The sequence below is a fragment of the Aethalodelphis obliquidens genome, unplaced genomic scaffold (assembly GCF_003676395.1).
Source record: "Aethalodelphis obliquidens isolate GAN/ISIS:26980383/991018 unplaced genomic scaffold, ASM367639v1 scaffold16, whole genome shotgun sequence".
NCBI lineage: Eukaryota > Metazoa > Chordata > Mammalia > Artiodactyla > Delphinidae > Aethalodelphis > Aethalodelphis obliquidens.
Genome location: NW_020837960.1, coordinates 27898114 through 27918328, shown reverse-complemented (window position 1 = coordinate 27918328; position 20215 = coordinate 27898114). Strand labels below are relative to the sequence as shown.

The 20215-nt window shown below is 51.5% G+C and overlaps 2 protein-coding genes across 5 annotated transcripts in view; one reads left to right on the top strand and one right to left on the bottom strand.

Moving 5' to 3' along the window:
* The window catches only part of MTUS2 (microtubule associated scaffold protein 2), a 317696-nt gene extending 299708 nt beyond the window's left edge, over nt 1–17988 (top strand). For 2 of the 4 annotated variants that reach the window (XM_027116584.1, XM_027116583.1), the window contains 6 exons: nt 4386–4491; nt 7731–7804; nt 12419–12517; nt 13611–13730; nt 16074–16171; nt 17247–17977. In XM_027116584.1, coding sequence (XP_026972385.1) covers nt 4386–4491; nt 7731–7804; nt 12419–12517; nt 13611–13730; nt 16074–16171; nt 17247–17460 — 711 coding nt within the window. In that variant the 3' untranslated portion in view covers nt 17461–17977. Of the gene's footprint in view, nt 1–4385; nt 4492–7730; nt 7805–12418; nt 12518–13610; nt 13731–16073; nt 16172–17246 lie in introns of all 4 variants that reach the window. The other 2 variants (XM_027116582.1, XM_027116585.1) reach the window with 2 other exon arrangements.
* The window catches only part of SLC7A1 (solute carrier family 7 member 1), a 79011-nt gene continuing 71777 nt past the window's right edge, over nt 12982–20215 (bottom strand). Inside the window, exon 14 of the transcript XR_003434824.1 lies at nt 12982–13634. The gene's annotated coding sequence lies outside the window, so the exon portion shown is untranslated. The remainder of the gene's footprint in view (nt 13635–20215) is intronic.

Below are 20215 nucleotides of genomic sequence, written 5' to 3'. Positions count from 1 at the left end.
TATCTTAAAAGTCGGATTATAAAGGTGTTTCATCAAATCAGTGCTCATTCTAGAGCTGGCCGCACATTAACAGAAGCCAGATTTCCCAAGCTTCCCTATCTCAGGGCACACGAAACAGATTTTTCAACGTAAACACAAATGCTTTTCCTTTTCTGCTCCAAATGTACTCGCCCACGGGGCCTGGCGTTTAGTGATCAGACTTGTGACCTTTGACCTTCTCCCTCCAAGACCCTGTGGCAGTTTGTCTCTCTCCCTGACCCGGCCCCGGAAGCCCCTCGTGCAGGGCCCCCTGGTTCCTAAAGGCATTCTGGATTCTGCATTTTGAGCAGAGACTCCTTTCCAGAGGAGCAGTAGTGTTCAGCCTTTGGAGTTTACGTTGGCTTTGTCTCGTATCCGGGACACACCTTGTAACCTTTCCTAAAGAAATCATCCTTTTAGAATTAACTGGGAGGCCCAGCGTGCCCACGCTTAATCAGACCGTGCAGAGGCCACTTCGGCCATCATCTCGCATTCTGCCCCACATCCGTCCCGCACAGCAGGTGCACAGCTGCCATCAGCGAAACCACACTCTCTGATCAAATAGAATGAGGTCCCCCGAGGGCCCCTCTGTCTTCCGGCGCCAGAGCCCCGCCCATCGCAGCCCAGAGCTTCCGGACACTGGAAAGAGGCAGAGCCGGGCAGATAGAAGCCTCCGTGAACACCTGCCCACGTGGTGGGCGGCAGAGGGGCAAAGGCACAGCCCGGAGGGGCATGAGGTCAGCCCGGGAGCTCTGGCGGGGCTGGCTGCCTGCTCGGAGTCGGTACCCAGGATGATGTAGCAGGGATGCAGGGACAGAAGGGATGGTGAGTCGTCTCGTTATCCGGAAGGAGAGTCGTTCAGAGAGCCCTGGAGAGAAAAGACAGGGGCAGCTCCCTCTGTCTCATCAGATAGGAAGACACGTCGCAGATGGGGGCAAATGGGCGTTTAATCTGGTTTTCTTTAATGAGGAAAGCCGAGACAATGTAAAGCCCATGCGTCTTCATTCTAAATGGAAGTCTTCTCTCAGTGAATTGCCGAAGGCTCCCATAATTGCATTTTGCAAATGGCTGAATGAAGTAAGCCCACAGCTCTATTCTTACCCATCGGAGAGGGCGGCTTCCCAGCCCTTTGCTTTGCTGGAACTCAGCTAAACAGCAAACAGCTGCAGGAACAGAGCCCGATGCAGGGACCAGCTGCTGCTCTGTACCCCTGGGACTACTTGATGGGTACATGGACAGACCTCCGCAGCCAGCTCAGAACTTTGTCCTCCTGGAAGAGGGAGGAGGCTGGCCCGGCAGAGATTTTGGGGGGACGGGGGCACCCAGGGTTCTAAAAGGAAGAAGATGAAGCTTCACCCAGCGTAGGTTTGCTGTGGCCGGATAATGGCTTAGCGCCTCTGTCTCGTTTTCGGTGATCTACAACGCAAAACGTATCTTGTGTGTCCCTTGGGTCAACTTGTCTGAACCCCCTCAAATGCCTGCCGACCTGGAGGTCTTCTCAGGCTGAGAGCTCAGACGGGCTGCTGCCCCGTGCTCTGGAAAGAAGCCTTGAGCCATAGAGGAGAAGCCATGGGGATTGAAACTGGGATAAGAAAGGGGACGGCCAACAGTGCACGGCCCCTTCCTTGTAGAGGGAACAGTCTTTAAAAACCACACGCATGTCTAGAAACCTCAATCACTCGAGAATAAGGACCATGATGCCCAGATTTTGGCTCACTGACTCTCACTGGTTTCCTTCAGAACATCCTGGGCTTCCTCTCATTGCATGTGGAGGAATTCGGGGATCAGTATTTCATCCCCAAAAGCCCCTCTGAGAGGCTGTAACAGACAGATCACACCCTTACATCATCCTTGGTATATTGGGTGTGGTATTCCATCACCACTAAATCAAAGACCTGACTCCACCAAGGCAGGAGGGCATGCGATGAAGCGCCACCCTTGCTGATCAGAGCAGATCCACCGCCAGGACGAAAGGGACTCTTCTGGAACGTAGTCCCGGCATCCATCTCTCTTTTCTGAAACCACCCGTGGCAATTTGGGTAAGAACCCAATAAATTAGAATCATACTAAGGACGGATGAAAGATTCTTCTTTATACTGAACTAACATACCTCCAAACAATGTGTGGGTACTTGTTTCTAACGGAAGTCACCAGCGGAGCGTAAGGAAAACCAGTTCCATTTTTTTTTAACCGATGATTTGTTTTTCCAAGAGACTGAAAGTCTTTGGACAAAGATTCCATAAAAAACCTTCATATAAACAGGATTTGGACAATTAAAAACTGCGGTAATCGGCCTTTCTGCTGAGTGGATTCATAGCTCTGAGCCTCGAGTGAAGTATTGTTTAATCAAGAATGGCCAGTAGGTAAAAGTGAATCATCGCGTACCACGTCCATTTTCATGGCGTACTGCAGCTTTCCGAACGCTGTCAAGTTCGTTGTTGGTCTTGGCAGTGATATTTCTGTTTTAGTGGATGACACTTCCTTTTACCATAGGAGACAGAAGTCGGGCCAACTTTCCCAAGCAATGATGGTATCCAGAATGGGAATCTATCCCATTTTAAAATACAAACACTCCCATGCGTCCCCTTCACAAGCGGGCTTCCTTTCTTGTGAAGAGTTCTTCCTCCTTTTACAGATCAAAGATCAGCCTGTGAATTATCCCCAGAGAAATGAGACCCTCTGAGAGGTGGCTGGACAGTGTTCTGAGCCGGTCCGCCGCAGAGCTTCAGGGCATGGGCAGGTGCGCTGGTTCAGTGTTGTTCAAATGCTAGGCTTTGACACCTTAGTACGTTGTGAAATGAATTTAGTGGTTTGTAACTGCATTTTGAAAAACAACAAAGGAACATAGAATAAAAATTTAAAAACGAGATTACTGCAGGTAAGAGGGGAAAGTGTCATTATGTGAAACTTTGGTTTCACACACACGCCCCGTGTATGCATGTGTGTGTGTGTAACAATGTACAATGGTGTTTTTACAGTGGGTCACCGACAGAGAATTTGGAAAAACATTGTTCTGGTTTGCTATCACAGGGAGAGGTCGTCTTATGCAATGACTCCTGTAAGTCATACATTTGAAGTTAAAATAACAGCTGCAACAACAAAAGTAACAAAAGCAGTAAAGATGGAAGGTGTGTGGTGGGGCCAGAGATCAGGAAGGGGGAAAATAAAACATCCTGGGCTGGCGTAGCACAGGGAGATCAGCTCGGTACTTTGTGACCACCTGCGGGGAGGCGGTGGATAGGGAGGGTGGGAGGGAGGGAGATGCAAGAGGGAAGAGATATGGGGATATATGTATATGTATAACTGATTCACTTTGTTATAAAGCAGAAACTAACACGCCACTGTAAAGCAATTATACTCCAATAAAGATGTTTAAAATATATATATATAATGAAAAACAAAAGTCAAAAACAAAAAAAAAATCCTGGGCTGGCTGCACTACCTGTGATTAAACTCCTGGAAATGTACCATCAGCCAGAGAAACAGCAGCTTCTTGGGAGCAGGTCCCACAGCCTGGGCAGGGGGAGGTCTGCACCGTGATCCGGGGGGCAGGTTCACGGCTGGAACAGGGGTGGCGAGCACACACACACACCTGCCCACTTGCCTTGGGGCTGGTGAGAGGGTCCCTGGGCACTGGTTGCTGGTCTTGCGGGGGGAGGCAAGGGCAGTGCGTTTCAGAGCTTCGCCATGGATGTCAGACAGCCCTGTGCTGACTGCTGGCTCTACCATTTACTAGCCTTTGGGCAAAACACTTCAAGCCTCTCTGAGCCTCAGTTTCCTCGTCTGGGAAATGAACATGAAAACATTTACTTTATCATCTTGCTGTGAGGCTTGAGTGGAGAAGCCGAGAGTGGGTAGCTTAATAAATGTTAGCTCCCTCCAGACACCTCGCGTGCGGTAGCTCCCACCTGCTGCCAGGAAGCAGAACGGACCATCTGGTAGGGGAGGACCGTCTTCTGTCCCTTATTACCTCACGGAATGCTTGGTGGAAGGGGAAGGAATGGGGTGGAAGGAAATGGTCCAGAGGGGGCCCAGGGCAGTAAAGAGGTGGCTTCGGCAGCTACCCATCCCACCCCGGAAGCTGCTTCCCGTTGCATGAGCGGCAGGGCTGTGGCAGTGACTTCCCTGTGACATCCCCTGCCCCGCCGCCCCTGACTCCGGGACTCCCGCGTAACCAACAGATCCTGGCTCTGCTGCCTCGGCACAAGGCTGAGGGTGGCCGCCGTCACAGTAGAGTGTCCTGCCCTTGACGTTTGGGCCACTGACATTTCCCCTCGTTGCAGTCCACCTCGGTCCTCCAAGCAGCGAGGCCATTGGAGCCCCCGGTCCCCGGCTCTCTGTGTAACCAGAGCTGTGATCTCCTGCAGGTGGAAGACATCACTGCCAGCCATGAGGCGGCTCTCCTAGAGATGGAAAACAGCCACACGGTCGCCATCTCGCTCCTGCAGGATGACCACGACCACAAGGTGCAAGGTAGCTACGAGGCTTGGTGCGCGCGGTGGGCGGGCAGGGTGGGCTGTGTGCACTGACCCTCTCCGGCTGCAGACACGGGGAGCCCTCCCTTTCCCTCTTGCTTCCCTTTCCCTTCTTCCTTCCTTTCCTTCCTGGTGTGTCCTTTGTGTTGCTTCTTGGGTTAAGAAAAGACAGAAATCCAGGACCTGGGTAACTACAGTAAGTCCCCTACATATGAATGAGTTCCGTTCCGAGAGTGCGTTCGTAAGTCCAGTTCGTTCATAAGTCCAACAAAGTGAGCCTAGGTACCCAACTAACACAATCAGCTATATAGTACTGTCCTGTAATAGGTTCATAATACTTTTCACACAAATAATACATAAAAAGCAAACAACACAAAAGTAAAGAAAACATGTTTAATCTTACAGTCCAGTACCTTGAAAAGTACAGTAGTCCAGTACAACAGCTGGCATCCAGGGGCTGGCATTGCCCGAACAGGCAAGAAGAGTTACTGACTGGAGGGGAGAGAGGAGGTGGGAGGTGGTAGAGCTGAAGGATCGTCAGCAACAGGGGACGGAGGGCCAGCTGCAATGTCACTCACGCCTGACGCTGATGGAATGCACGTTCGCATCTTTGAAAGTTCGCGGCTTGAAGGTTCTTTTGTAGGGGACTTACTGTACTTTCCTCTGAAGCCGATCCTCTCAACCCTGCCTGAATACTGGAGCCTTGGTCCCAGAGCAGGGTTTGGTAGCTGGTCTGGGTTACAGCCTGGGCTTGTTAAAGCTCATAGGTGAACGTAACAGGTAGCCAAGCTTGAGACCCACTGTTCTACAGTAAGTGTAGAAATCCTGGGCTTTGTCTTGTTTTGTGGCCTTATAACCGTCCCACAGGTGTGGTGTTGTCAGGGCCACGCCAGCATCTGATTGGGCCTGGCTCTCCACACCTTGCACTCAGACCACACTCACCATGGATGTAAGTGGACTCTCAGGATCTTTCTTTTTACATTTTTTATAACTTTGACTTGTCTTTGGATATGTAGGATTTTATGTGGGTTGTAACAATAGCAACAGCGTTTAACTAAGTACTACTAAGATTTTGACTGTGAAAGAAGCTTTTTACACGTTAACGTGCATTTACGTTATATAGAGAATTTGCTTTTCAATTTCCCCTTTCCTCATTTCTTCCTCCCCAGTCAGCTGATTGTTAAAGTATATGAAAAACAATTAATTTAACAATAGATTAATAAATTCCAAAAATTTGAGAATATCAGAGTTTTAAAATTATCTTAAAATGTTCTTTGTAAACAGCAAGGCCCACTGTGCAGTAATCAATGATCATGTGATTGCCCCCTCGAGCACCAGCCCCACCGCCTCTGGGAACTACCCATACGTGGAAAAGTCCAAGCTGGACGCAAGGGAGAGGAATTTCCTGAGAACTAGTTAAATGCGTTACCTGTTCCTGAGAGCGTGTCTCATGCTTAGAGGACCAGCTCCCGCCCCTGGATGCACATTGGAACCACCTGGAGAGTTTTTTAAAAATACTGGTGTGTAGCTCCCCTTACAGAGGTTCCGATCTAATTGCTCTGGGGTGCAGCCCAGGCATCGGGATTTTTTAAAGCTCCCCAGGTGATTCTAATATGTAGCAAAATTGGAGAAGCACTCTCTTAGAGCACAGTCTTAAGCATGGGACAGAGTGTCAGGACCTTAAAATCATGAACTACATATGAGTACATAGATAGTCGCCATGGTTTATGCCACCTAATAGATACGGACTTTTCTTTGCTTGTGAGGTATAGGGTGTCTGAAAATGCCCTGGAGCCCATCACTACACTGTAGGAAAATGGTCTCAGGAAAGGGAACAGGAATGGAAATGTTACAATGAGTGTTGCCTTTTGTTTCCGGATTTTCATATAAATAGACTTGGTAGATTTTTCTGACTAATGAAGTCTCACTTAGGCGCCACATCCAGGGCCTTTGAATTACATATAATGTGAAGACAATGTAGGCGTATGTAATGGTAGCTAAAAACGTCATTATTATGGATGGTGCTATGGACTAATGGATGGTGCTAATGACTATTAAAAGTAATCATTTAGACAAAGGCAGGTAGACCAGAAACCCACATGGTTTTATGTCAATAAAATAAGCACAAACTTTTTTCTTTTTTCCCAAATGTAAATTTCAGCTATAACAACTGGATTTTTAAGAGACCTTTAACCATCATTAGTTAAAAGATTTGGGTCAATGGAAACCACAAAGTTTTTCTTAATTGCAGCTTATGCCAGCCGGAATGATAATTATCGGTCTCCAGTACTCTCCTGTGCTAAGCATATGATCCAGGTTGATTAATGAAACCTTTCCTCTCTCCAGTTGTAACATGAAAACAAATTGCTTGTGTAGCTAGAATGAGACGGGCTTCACCCAGCTAATAAGACTATTCCCATCTGGAGGAAAATAGAATCCATTTGCTTAATAACTCTTACGTGACATCTCTTGCTGCCTATCTTGCAAATTATCACTGGAATGACACTTTTCACGGAATAGAATTGCTCCAAACTCCCCAAGAGGAACCAGTCCAATGAGTCCTTCCTTCTGAGTGGCTTAACATCGACTCTTTGCTCAAGCAAATCCTAGCATCTGTGGTTTCCAGAGTGTGGCCCAGAGGCCACCAAGGTGCCTTTGCAGGCACAGCACTGGTCCCGTTCACCTGTCCATTCTCCAGCAAGCCCATGCCCCGCTCTCCTTGGAAAGGTCCCTGCTTCAGCCCGAGACTGCGGCTTCGTGGTAGAAAAGAAGAGTAATCCTGGGAGGGAAGAAAAGGGAGATTTAACATTAATTACCTAGTGGTTTTACCATTAGGAATAGTTGGAGAATTCAGTGAGTGCTGTGAATGGAGAATCTGACTTGGCCAGGGTGTTGGTAGAGCTGGGTATAAAAGTGAGTGTGTGTGTGTGTGTGTGTGTGTGTGTGTGCGCGCGCACGCACGTGTGCGCGTGCTTGTGCTCTGTTTGCTTCCCTCCCTCCTTTCTTTCCTCTTAACCCTCGCCGTTTCTTCTATTTCCTTCCTCATCCTTTCTCCCTCTCTCCTAAATAACATTGCATACAATTTCAAACTAATGGAGAGGTCTCTTTAGGCTTAAGTCCGCTATATACTGGTGTCCCTTACTCACCTACGTCACTAGTCTTAGCCTGGCAAAAGAATCTTGTTTGATCCCTTTTCAAAAGAAAGATCAACCTAACAATTTGATGTCTTCTCTCCAGAACTGATATCTACCCACGAGCTTGAAAAGAAAGAATTGGAAGAAAATTTTGAAAAGCTGCGGCTGTCATTACAGGTTAGTGTTTCCTTAACTCCAACATCATGATAATGGCAGCATTGTTATTCCTGTCCGCAGACATTTATCCAGCACCTACCGTGTACTGGATCCTGTACTAAGCATCGGAATATGGGGGTAAATAAGACCTACTCCCTGCCCTTAAGGAGTTTACTGTCTACTCAGAGCTGTGATACAAATAGTGACAGACCAACACGGAAGGTAACACATACTTGCACAGAATGAATAATACCGTTAGCGCCACAGGGGTTCCGAGAGACGGCTCCCCATGTGCTTGCGGTCAGAGTCATGTTTGGGGAAAGGGGAGGATTAGGGAGCAGAGCATTCTAGGCAGGGGTAACGGGGTAAGGAGACTCATGTAGGGCAGAAATCACAGGACATGTTCTGGGACTTGTAAAAGCAACTTCAATCCCCTGTGGATGTAACGAAGCTTCTTGGCGTCCCGCTTGAAACCTACACAGAGTGTGGGTCTCAGATGCCAGGGACGCTCCCTGGCTTCCTTCTGATCTCGAAGGGGAGAATGGAGGTCTCTGCCTTCCAGAGACCCCAATCAGCTGCTTCTGTGAAAAGATGTTGACCGCCCCCAGCCCTAGAGAGGGGCTGCCTGGGAAGCCAGGGGGAGGTTGGTGGCCCTGCTTCTATTGCCAGCTGTGGACGTCCCAGTCATAGAAAGATTACCTTTTAAATATTAGGGACATTCACACCTGGAAATTTGGGAGGTGATTACCATAATTCTAATACAAAGGCAGGAGTTTTGTTTCTTCAATGGCTCACTTTCCCCAGGCAGTGTTTCTCGCACAGAGCCTGCCCTGCCGAGAAAAGAATCTAGGATCATGGAGTGTCACACTATTGAGTGCACTATTCAAAAATTTTTAAATGGGGAACCACCTGCTGCAAACCCACCCCCGGTCCATCGATCCATGGACCCATCGGGGGGCCTCACACGCCCACGTGCTCCCTGTGTAGCTTGTCCTTGGCAAATTAACCCCAAACTTTTTTGTGTGCCCCACATCCCACACCACCCAGATACATTACCCTTAAGGAACACAACCCAGGAAGGTAACAGCCATACTGTGATGTATCCGAAAACCCCAAACAGTCCAAAACCAAAAGAAGGGAGAGTTCTGCTTCACCCACGAGTCTTCACTTTGCCACTCACATCACACAGTCATGAACTGTGCACATTTTAGTGGTAACTCATGGGCAGAATCCATTTGAGCTGGAGATTTTCTGGTGTCAGGTGGGTACAGTTGCTTAGGCCAGTCTCCTTGGGCTGCTGGCAGCTAGAGAAACAGGTTTGGGGTAAAAGATTTGAGTTTGAGGTTTAAATCCCCACTGTACCTTCTCTTAATAGCTTTGAAATCTTGGGCAGCTACATAAGCTGTAAACCTTAGTTTATCCATCTGTAAAATGGGGATAATGCCAATTCCTTCCTCAAAGTGTGAGCAGCTTAAGGGAAATAATATGTGTATCAATGAAAACATTAATCAATAGTCAATCCAAGAAAGAAATGGAGAATTTTATTTGAGCCAACCTGAGGATTAGAACCCAGGAGACAGTCTTTATGTGGTATACAATGGAATACTACTCAGCCATAGAAAAGAACGAAATTTTGCCATTTGAAGCAACATGGATAGACTTGGAGGGCATTCTGCTAAGTGAAATACGTCAGAGAAAGACAAATACTGTATGATGTCACTTATATGTGCAAATATAAAAAACACAACAAACTAGTCAATGTAACATAAAAGAAGCAGACTCACAGATACAGAGAACAAGCTAGTGGTTACCAGTGGGGGGAGGGCACGTAGGGATGGGGGAGGGGAGGTACAAATTGCTGGGTGTAAATAGGCTCGAGGATGTGTTGTGCAACACGGGGAATATTTTGTAATTGCAATATTTTGTAATAACTGTAAATAGTAACCTTTAAAAATTGTATTAAATTTTTTTTAAAGATTAAAAGACAAAGTGCTAAGGGCTGTCCCTTAGAGGTCAATGCACAGTTATATAAATTTTTGAGACAAAGGGTCTTACATCAAAGTAACATATTGACGGTGTACGTAGTCCAACAGGGCAGGTAGTGGGTCATCGTGACCCCTTACAGGATTGAGAAAGGAATGTTAGCTCCTAAGGAGTTACCTTGCTGGCTCCAGGAGAGAATTGCTTTTTTTTTTTTCCAGTGAGCAGGCATTCCTGTGTCTTCTGAGGGGATCTAGTTAATGTATAATGCAGATGCACCATGCACACTAAAGAGGGGTAGTGGCCCAGATGGGCAGAGAGAGAATTTTCTGTTTAAAAATTTTCTGGTCCTGCCTTAAAAATAAATTGATTTCATCATGTGTAAAGGGCATAGAGCACTAGGCAGCAGCTAGTGCTATTATAATAGTTTCAGGCGTTGTTACATTTGCCACCATCATCATTATTATGGGGCCGTTGGTTAACTCCAAGTGGTCCCTGCCGGGCCAGGTCACCAGCTGGGTCTTGGTGCTCTTACCTTGGCATAAAGTAGCCAATCCAAGTTGAAGAACAGCACGTCCTGTCTGATTGCTGGGGCACCATTGTGTGCCTGAGGATCTGTTTTGAATAATGGCGAAGAAAGCAGAAAAAACACAGTGTGATAGTTTAGATGCCACCTAGATGGTACTTGCCTGCGTTTTTCACTGTTTCACATTTTAATGGAGGACAAGAGGCTCGAGAGGAATGCTTGCTCTGACGAGGCTTGTATAGGAGGTGGGTAGCACTCCAGTCATTTTAATTTTTGCAATAAAATAATAGCTAATATTTATAGAGCACTTACTGTATGCCAGGTGCTGTTCTAAGTATTAACTCACCACCATCCTCTGGGTTAGGTATTATCGTACCCATTTTACAGATGGGGAAACCTAGACACAGTGGTTAAACTACGGAGCGCTCCAGTCATTTTATAGTCACGTTCTACGCATGCGTGCTGGGGCCCAGCCGGCTGTCCTGAGCCCTGATTTACACTTGCTGGCTCATGTGCCTTCCAGCTCCCACTGACACTGTCTTGCCCTCATACAGCAGCATGTGCACTTAATGGCACTGTGGGGGGCTTTTATTTCTTCAAAATGAAATGGAAGTAACTGGGAACAAAAAAGGAGAGAAGGAAAAGGAACCCGCCAAGGCTGGGTTCTCTGTGATGACAAGAAAGCGGTCGAGCCAGCACGTGCTATGTGGCAGTGCTCTCGTGTGCAGTTCCATCGTTGACCGCACCCAGCTGCTCACATGTGGTGAGCAGGGCCATCTCTCTTGCCAGAAGTGTTCACGGGAAGACCTCAGTCCCTGGGTTTTAATGTTACAGAAGTGGTGATGGGGGTGGAGAATTTTGGAACACGTGGCACCAGCAAGGCACCGTCTTTTCCCTCTGCTTGGGCGTCAAGGCTCTGCCCAGCTCCCTCTGCTGCCCGCCGGCATCGGTCAGGGCCGGGGCTGCGGGGAGAGGGCTCAGCGTGGTGGCACCTGCGCTGGCAGCAGGGCTGGGGCCCCGGGCCTCCCCACACACGCCTCCATTCTCTCCATCTTCACACACAGAGCAGCCCCGTGGCGGGCACGTGCTGGGATGGGGGTCAGGAGGGCCCTCCGGGTCGGGGGGGAGCGTCTGAACGGGACAGATTTCACTCACGTGGCAGCTCAGGCCAGGGGCCTGCCACCCAGGGGCGCCGAGCGGAGGCCAGAAGAGGGCCGGGGGTGGGCGGGAGCTGGCTGTGGGGGAAGAGCGGATGTAAGGTGGGTTGGGGGCAGCGAGACGAGAAAGGCGGATGCGGAGGCTGCACACGCTGCGTCAGCGGCACTTGGTCCCGAGGGCACGGGGTTTTACGTAGGGGGGTGAGGGGCTCAGGCTTGCGCTTTAGAAAGCTCCCCCTCCCCCGTGCCCCGACCCTGACTCCCCCTTGAGGGCAAACGAGTTGCCGGGTCCGGGACAAAGTCAGCGAGTGGCTCCACCCGGTGGAGGGAGTAGGATCAGGAGTGTTTGTGGATCCGGGGACGTGATGCAGGAGGCCGCATCCTCCGGGCCCTGCCATTGCTGTGTTTAGTGTGGGGGAGGGGCTCGAGCAGAGCCAGAAGTCAAGGTTGGTTCGACAGCTTCTGGCTTGAACTTGACAGATGAGCACAGTTCTTCTCTGAGATGGATTAACCGTCCTTCCTGAAGCGGGGGGCTAGAGCCCCCCCAGACTAAGATGCCTCTCTGCTGATGGGCTGCTTTTGTGAAGTCAGATGATAAATTATTAAACGCCTCCGCTCCGCAAGCTCCTTGCTTTCCTGGGGGTGGGGGGCGAGGACAGCTCTCTGATCTCAGGAGGCGCTGAGTCGGGCCACCTGCTTCGAGTGCCCCGCCAGTGTGCGTGCACTTTCCGTGCGACAGAAACATGCATCTGTCAGTGTTCTGTGGTCCATTCTGGACAAGGCACGGAGGCAGGGAGACTGGGGGCCTCTCCCTGCTGCATGCGAAGGCCTTTCGGTGGAGCCCGGTGGGGGGGACCTCTGATCTGGACGCCCTGGGAAGAGCCCCCAGGGCAGGGTGGTGGCCATCATCACCGCCTCCCAGGTGCCACGTCTGCAGGGGACCGGGCTGGACGTTTCGTGTGTTACCTGCAGGACCAGGTGGACACGCTGACCTTCCAGAGCCAGTCTCTGCGGGACCGAGCCAGACGCTTCGAGGAAGCTTTGAGGAAAAACACTGAGGAGCAGCTGGAGGTATCATGCGCTTCCGGTCTCCCAGCACCCGCAGGGCCCTTGCAAGGCAGTTCTGTTGGACTCCAGGAAACCCGGGGCTCCCCCAGCAGTCACCCCGAAGGCAGGGCCCCTGTGCTGATCTGACGCCAGAGCGACAGCGGTCAGGGCCTCCCGGGATTTTAAGCATGTGCCTGTCAGCACCTGTGCTGAGTCGGGATGGCCCTGGGTTCTCCATCTAAGTGTTATTCTTGCCTCATTGCACACGGCTCCCCAGCCCCTGTCCCTGGGCTGCTGTGACGAGCTGGGCCTGGAAACACCCCACCCTGGCCAGGCCCCATTCCAGCCCCACGTCCCGTTCCCTCCCAGTGCCGCCTGCAAGGGAGGCATCCCTGAAGCCCCAGTTGGTGGGGTGAGGGGTTTTTCCTCAGGCTGGCACAATTCCTTCCCTCTGATGTAAGGTGCCAGATAAAACACACGAGGCAAAATACACAACACCCAGTTACACGTGAATTACAGATCAGTGAGTTTCTTAGTAACAAGTATGTCTCATGCAATACTTAGTGAGATTCCAACACAGTTGAACATCCTTTTTGTTTGTCACATCTGGCAACCTTATTCTCACATTTACTTTTCTACAACAGCCTTTTCTGCTTCTTAAACCACTTTGCTCATTTCCTATGCATGGCAGGGGGCGGGGCCCTCCATGGGCACAGTTGGGACCTTTCAATCCCCACCTGTCTGTTGAATCAAGTAGTCTGCGTGAATGTTAAAAGCCCATGTTGAATGTACTGTTTTTGCCCGCTAAATTCCCTTGGGGCGGTAGGCTGGTGGTATCCGGCTACCCCAGGATCCGACGTTTCAGGGAATGACGGCTTCATCTCTCCTGCTCCCCAAGGAGCTGGATTTTCAGTAGCTCCCCCAGTGGAAACTCGTGGGCATTGTTATCAGGAAGGCTGTGAGCACTGTCTCCCTCTCGCCCTCTCGCGCTCATTCTCCAGTGCCCGTTAGGAAGCTTGTTAACGGATGGCTAGATTGTGCTGAATTCATGGTGCTGGTGGATACTGGGCTTCGCCGGGCTGCCTGGTAAACAGCCCCTTGCTCTCTGCCCCTGTAGATTGCATTGGCTCCTTATCAGCACCTGGAAGAAGACATGAAGAGTCTGAAGCAGGTATTAGAGATGAAGAATCAGCAAATACACCAGCAGGAAAAGAAGATCATTGAGCTGGAAAAGCTGGTGAGTCGGCCTCTTACCTTGGGAGGCCCCCGTAACCTGCATGATATCCCTGCTGCCACGGTGGATGTCAATATTAACAGCACCCATGGCCCCATCCAGGTGGGGGCCCTTACATGTCCGGTGCTCACACGTGAGCAGAAAACGCCTTTCTTAGGAAGCCAGGAGTTCGGAAGTCTCAGAGGTGGCCTCATTTGTAGAAACCCGGAGGCCGTCTGATGCCCCGCCTGGCTCCGCATCCACCTCTGTGATGTGCCAGTTCCTCCCCGCCCCGGGGAAGGTGTGCGGTGAGCCTGCATCTGTGGAGCGAGGCTGTTGTGCACCAGGCACGGCGCAGACACTCTGTGCGCGTGTGTTCTTTAGCTCTGACGGCAGTCCGCTGAGTAGGTGCTGTCAGGAGCCTCCTTTCACAGATGCGGAGACGGAGGCTTAGGACGAGGTCATGTCTCACCCAGGGCCAAACAGTGGTCCAGCCCAGGCGTGAGCCCTGGGCCAGAGCTCCAGGCCCCGGCTTTCAGCCTGGCTCCCGCAGAACTAGCAAAGGGCACCCCTTTGGGGGAGTAGAGCAGCCAGGGTTCACTCCCCGCCCCTGTGGGTGCGAGGGCTGAAGCTGAGACAGTCATCCGGAGTCAGCAGCAGAGAAGCCTGCCTCCAGGGAGATGCCATTCTGAGGGGAAGGTTGGCCCAAGGGTCGCAGGTAGATTAATTTTTTCTTTTTTATTGTATATTTAAAATAAATGTTTGATACTCTAAAAGGAAATATAATTTCCTCTAAAAGGAAATTATAAGATATAGATAAGAAAATTAAAATGACATATTTCTACACTGTTAATATTTCCAGAGCCTTTCTTCTGTACAAGTGTACACACCCTAATATACGACCCACACACACATACGAGTGTTTTGTATCCTGCTTTCTTTCAGTTAGCAAACCCTCAGCTTACCATCTCAGTAACTGATCACCTCCTCTAACTTTTCAAGTACGGAGTGTATGTCTCCGAAATGTCCTTGAAGCCGCTATATCCAAACCAGGAGCCGGTCCCAGACCACCTGTCGCGTTCAGTCGGCACGTCCCCCTCCTGATCTAGCACCGTCCCTCTCTGGGGACATCTCTCGCTGCACGGATGCCTGTCAGTCAGGATAAGGGCAGACGGGGGTGTGAGTGCCTATTGCCAGCATCAGAGGCAATGCTGGCGTCCTGGCGCCCTCCAGCAGCCCAGAGCTTCCCAGCAAGGCCAGAGCTAAGGCCAGCGGGGGGCTCGCGAACAGAGTCCTCCCGTCTCAGCCCTGCAGCCCTCCTCCTCCAGGCAGGGCCACCTGCATCGTTATCTGGTCAGCCACAAGCCTCCGGGCTGCTTTGGCTGTATTTAGCCATGCTCCAGGCCTTCTGCAGGTACGCAAGAGTTCTCATTCCAGAAATCTTTCCAGGCAGAGGGGTGGGTAGGGGTAGGGGGAAGAACTGATTTAATCACTTCCCATTTCCTGGGAGGGCCTTGCTGAAGGGCAGGGGCAGAGCCCAGAGCCCTGGTGCCTAAGCCTGAGTCATGGAGAAGCGGCGGTTTCCTTTAAAGATTCCTCTAGCATTTATTTCTCAGTGCATCTTAGAATGGAGCTCTACTTCGGCTAGGTCTCAGGCCCTGGGGACACACCGACAGAGAGAGCGGGGCGTGAGTTGCAGAGGAGTGGCAACCACAGAGGATGTTCTCTTCTGATCATGTGCCACGCTGAGCTCGCGCTGCACGTTCCCGGCTGCCCAGAGCCTCAGAAGGAAAAGAGCGTGTCCATGCTGTTTGCATTTCCAGCCCTCCATTAATTCAGAATGTCGTAGAATGCACACAGGCCTGGCCAGAGATGCCAGTGCAGGGCAGACGGGCTGATGGGAAGAACCGGGGGACCCATCAGCCACACGGGGTCCAGGTGGTGCTCGCGGCTCATTTCCGACAATGGCAGGGGTCTGGGGACACTCACTATGAGAGATACATTCTACGTAGGAATCCAGTACAGGCACACACGTAAGTTGTATATATACAGTACATGCGATCCACTATATACACTAATATATACACACATAATACATCTAAGAGGGAAATACACACTGTATCTAAAATACATACAATACTTTTACTACACACGGTGCACTCTGGTATTTTCTATTCTGTTTTGTTTAAAAAAGAAATGCTGGTCACGTCCCTCTAACCTGATTTTACAACCGACTAATGCATTGCAAACTGTGGTTTGGAAAACACTGTTCTTGATAATGTTCCGAAGCCCAGAAGCCGAGGGCATTGGTCTGCCATCTGTCCATAGGGCCTTGCTGAGCAGCTCTTGACACTGCATCTTTTATAGGCAGAGAAGAACATTATCCTGGAGGAAAAGATCCAAGTTCTCCAACAGCAGAATGAAGACCTCAAAGCCAGGATTGACCAGAACACCGTCGTCACGAGGTAGGTGGGCCTGGGCGTCGGAGCTTCCAAAGCATGTGTCGCGGACAGGATGGCTTTGCTCTTGACCTTGGAGCGCTCTGCTTTTGTCCTCACCCCTCCGCGCCCCGAGGCTTTCCCACACAGGCTCTTGGCGCTCCCGCGCTGAGGGCAGCATAGAACACACCGCTCTGAGCGCCCAGCCGATGCCCGGGCTCCGCAGAGCGGTGGGTCCCACCTTGGTGGAAATGAGTGACACCGGCCAAAGCCTGGGGCACAGCTGGGAGGTGACGGGGATGTTTCTGGAGGAGGTTTTGGAGAGGCTGCCAGCTGGGGGTTCCTAGGCTAAAGAGAACCACCGTGTGAGCCGACGCCGAGCTCCATCGCTGGGGCCTGCGGCTGCTGCGCCGGCGCTGGGCCAGGGGGTCATGGCAGAGGAGAGCTGGCCTGGCCAAAGGGCAGCAGGGAGGGGACGCACCAATGCAGCTGCTCCCCAGGGACACTGCTTCCATCTTGGTGCTGCCTTCCTTGCTCGGAGGGCCCCAGGAAGGGAGATGGGGGGCAGACCCACTGCTGTCACGACAGAGGCACAGAGCGCCTCGGTTCCTTTTCATTTAGCATCCATTAGCCGCAAACATCAACTAAGCATCCGTTACGCACCAGGCCTCAGACTGGGTGCCGGGCACTCGAGGAGGACCGCTCTGGGGCCTGTTCTCCAGATGCACAGACCAGAGGTGATGGCTGCCAGGGAGGCCTGAGCCAGCGGCAGGGCGTCCCACACCAAGCCGCACTTCCCGCTCTCTCTCCCGGCGGCTTCTGCTCTCTCCCCTGGCCCCCAGCGCCTCCCCTGACCCGGGCAGAGGGGCTGTGGGCAGATCGGCTGTTGGCGGAGGGTCTCTGGGAACGGATGTGTGGCTGGGATGAGTGGCAATCGCGTTTCAACCCCGCTTCTTGGTCCCTGGGGTCTGGCAGGACCCTGTTCTCCCCGCGGGCACCCACCACCTACCCCCTTTCCCTGCAACCCTCGGCCTTGCAGACCTCAGGTTAAGTGCCTTCCGGCGTGACTGCTGCTCGACAGTTGCTTGTTCTCCCCGTGCAGACAGCTGTCAGAGGAGAATGCTAACCTCCAGGAATACGTGGAGAAAGAAACACAGGAGAAGAAAAGATTGAGCCGAACCAACGAAGAGCTGCTTTGGAAGCTGCAAACGGGGGACCCAACCAGCCCGATTAAACTGTCCCCCACATCCCCCGTTTACCGAGGCTCCTCCTCCGGGCCCTCCTCTCCCGCCAGAGTCAGCATGACGCCCAGATGACGCCACCACGCTGCGGGTCGAGCTGCGGCGCCTGGTCCACGAGGGTTTCCGCCTCGAGGGAGTGGTGACCGTGGACCGGCCCGACTGACCCTGTGCGCATGCCCAGTAGCTGTATAGCTGCATCCTAGGCAGAGTCCTTTTCTGATCCTCGTGTAAGACTGTCCTGGTACTGGCACTTCGGAAAGTGTAAATGGTAGCGTCTGATGTGCAAACGTTTGACCGTAGTTAGAGCCGAAAGAAAGAAACGCCGACTGTTCTGCAATGAACTTTCACTGCAGAGTATCAGGTTAGTTACAAATAGCTCAGTTTTGAACACCCACTGAATAACCATTGTGTACTGCACCGATATGCGTGTATATTTAGATATACGTGTATACACATGCAGCGCTTCTGAATTGCATTTTTTATAACATGAAGTGCTGACATATTTTGGTGAAGGTCAGCAGTTTTCTAACTCGTGCCTAAGAATTATTGGGAAATGAAAATGCATTTCTATCTACCTTCCCAGGAATATTTCTACCCAAAATACAAAAAGGAAAAAAAAAAAAAAGATACAGAGAAGCAGCGCCTTCCGACCTACCACCACGTGGTACTCTGTTCAACACCAGCACCGGCCGTTCACGAACGGTACCTGCCTTCGGAACAATCAGCTTCTTAGTCCACATGATGTGAGGTCACCATTACTCCATCCGCGAGTTTCAATCATTAATACTTCTGTCATGAGCGGATAAGGGGCAGCAGTGGGAAACCCGGAGGGGGTGAGGAGTTTGGCAGGTGTCACTCATGACAGTGGATCATCTATAGTCTTGTAAACACAAGTTCTGCTTTTTTTCCCTAAATGGCATCTTGGAATCCATCATTAAGCTCTTTCATCTTTGGGAAAATATGGAAGCACATGACCTTATAGGTTGAGGGTGAGAGTGACCTTGGAGTTGGCCAAGACCATTCACGCTCCATCCTCCAGAAGGAAGACCGCTAATAGGGTCTGTGTTCTGACTAAGCGTAGGGTAGGAAAGCGTACTCTGCCATCCTAGTTGCTTTACTCTGATGTGTTGCTGAAAATGGTCAACTCACCAAAGTATGACCCTCAGCCCCACTTCACTGGCACCCCCCTTCGGTCTGGTTCCGTAACCCAACCTCATTCCTGTACATTGAGAAGCTCAGGGGTTCCAGCAGGGGCTTCCAGAAATCCTGGGGGATCAGTTCCAAGCTGTGCTAGACCATCACATGGCCTCCCAGAAACCCAGGTGCATTTTCTGCCGGGTGATCGAGCAGTGCCACAGCTGACAGAGGTCCCGTCTCTGGCCCAGGAGGTTCTTCCAAACAGAGGAAGGAGCCCGGGAAACAGCCAGCCAGCGGTGGCTGGCTTCTGGACTGGCGTTTGGCTCTGAAACGGTAGAATTAGAACCTGAGAGGTATTCCTGTAGTGCTGTGGACGATTAGAAGCAAGACACACAAAAGAAAGAAGCGGTTTCAACAGTTGATATGGTGATGACAATGATGCCTTTGTTCACTGTTTGTGACGAAGACCCTGCGCTTTTCTCCCTAAGGCCCCTCAAAATGGTCCTGAGCACAGGACTGGCTCTGAGCTTACCCGAGGCGGGCGGCCTCATGTAGGGTTGCTTCGTGGGCCAGAGCCACAGAGCAGGGAAGAAACGGCCCACGCAAGGGCTTGGCTGGCCCAGAGCCCTGCCTGCTCTGTGAATACGGGGCCGGCGTAAAGACAGACCTGGTCTGTGTTCCTTGCGTGAGTCAAGGTTGGGCTTCCCGGCCTCGTGTACATCTCATTTCTAGCAAACCTCCAGGTGTTTGCCCATCCTGGGGACATACGCAGGAGTATCCACTGAAGAAACATTTTTTTCCTTTAGTGGCTCTGCATGATGCTGTGATGTTGAGTTGGGCCTCCCATTAGAGTAGATCATGCCACGTTGACGAGACACACACGTGTTTATTCTTCTAGCAGGCACACCTGCAGACACGATCGCTCAGCCCTCTGAACTAGGAGCTGCTTCCCTAACGGCACTTGCTAAATGCAGTTACACAGCAATACAGACACCAGTGTTATGTTAGAATGGGGTCCAGTGTGTTAGCCTGTTGCAGTCAAAGTTGTAGTGGTGTTAGAACGAAGCAGTCCCTCACCAGGCGACTAGAGCGTGGCTCTAACCAGCCCTGACCTTGGGTGCTTGAGCTAATTCCCCCCTTGCCCTGGCTTCATTTCCCTGTCATGGACGCCCATCATATACGGCTCCTATCCCAGAACACGAGGGGTGGCGGCCACCGGGCCCCTTCTGTGCCTCTCCAGCCCCCACACTGTTAGGACTTGGACCTCTGTCTCCCTGGCGTCCACCTCCCAGGCCAGAGCTGCTGCCACGCGGAGATGCCGCAGTCTCCCCGCCTGCCACTCACAGACCCGCGAAACCGCACCAACCTCTTCCTGGCGCGTGGGACCCCGTCGGCGCCCTGCCCTCCCGCCGCCCAGCACACACCCGGCGAGGTTCTGGCGGGGTGGGACACCTGGTGGCCATCTGAATGGGGTCGCTCGTTCCTCTTACGGCCCCTGCGGGTTCTGTGTTGCCGATTTGTGTTTGAAGCATATTAAAATGAACCTGAGGGACCTCTGTGACATGCACTTGATGTGACCGTTGGCCTGGCCCTCCCAGGCTGCAGGAGGTCCGGTGGGGTCAGGCAGGGAGGTCAGAAGGCCGGGCTCCCCTTGTGTGTGCGCCGGCTGCCGTCACTGAGTCTCCCCCCCCCC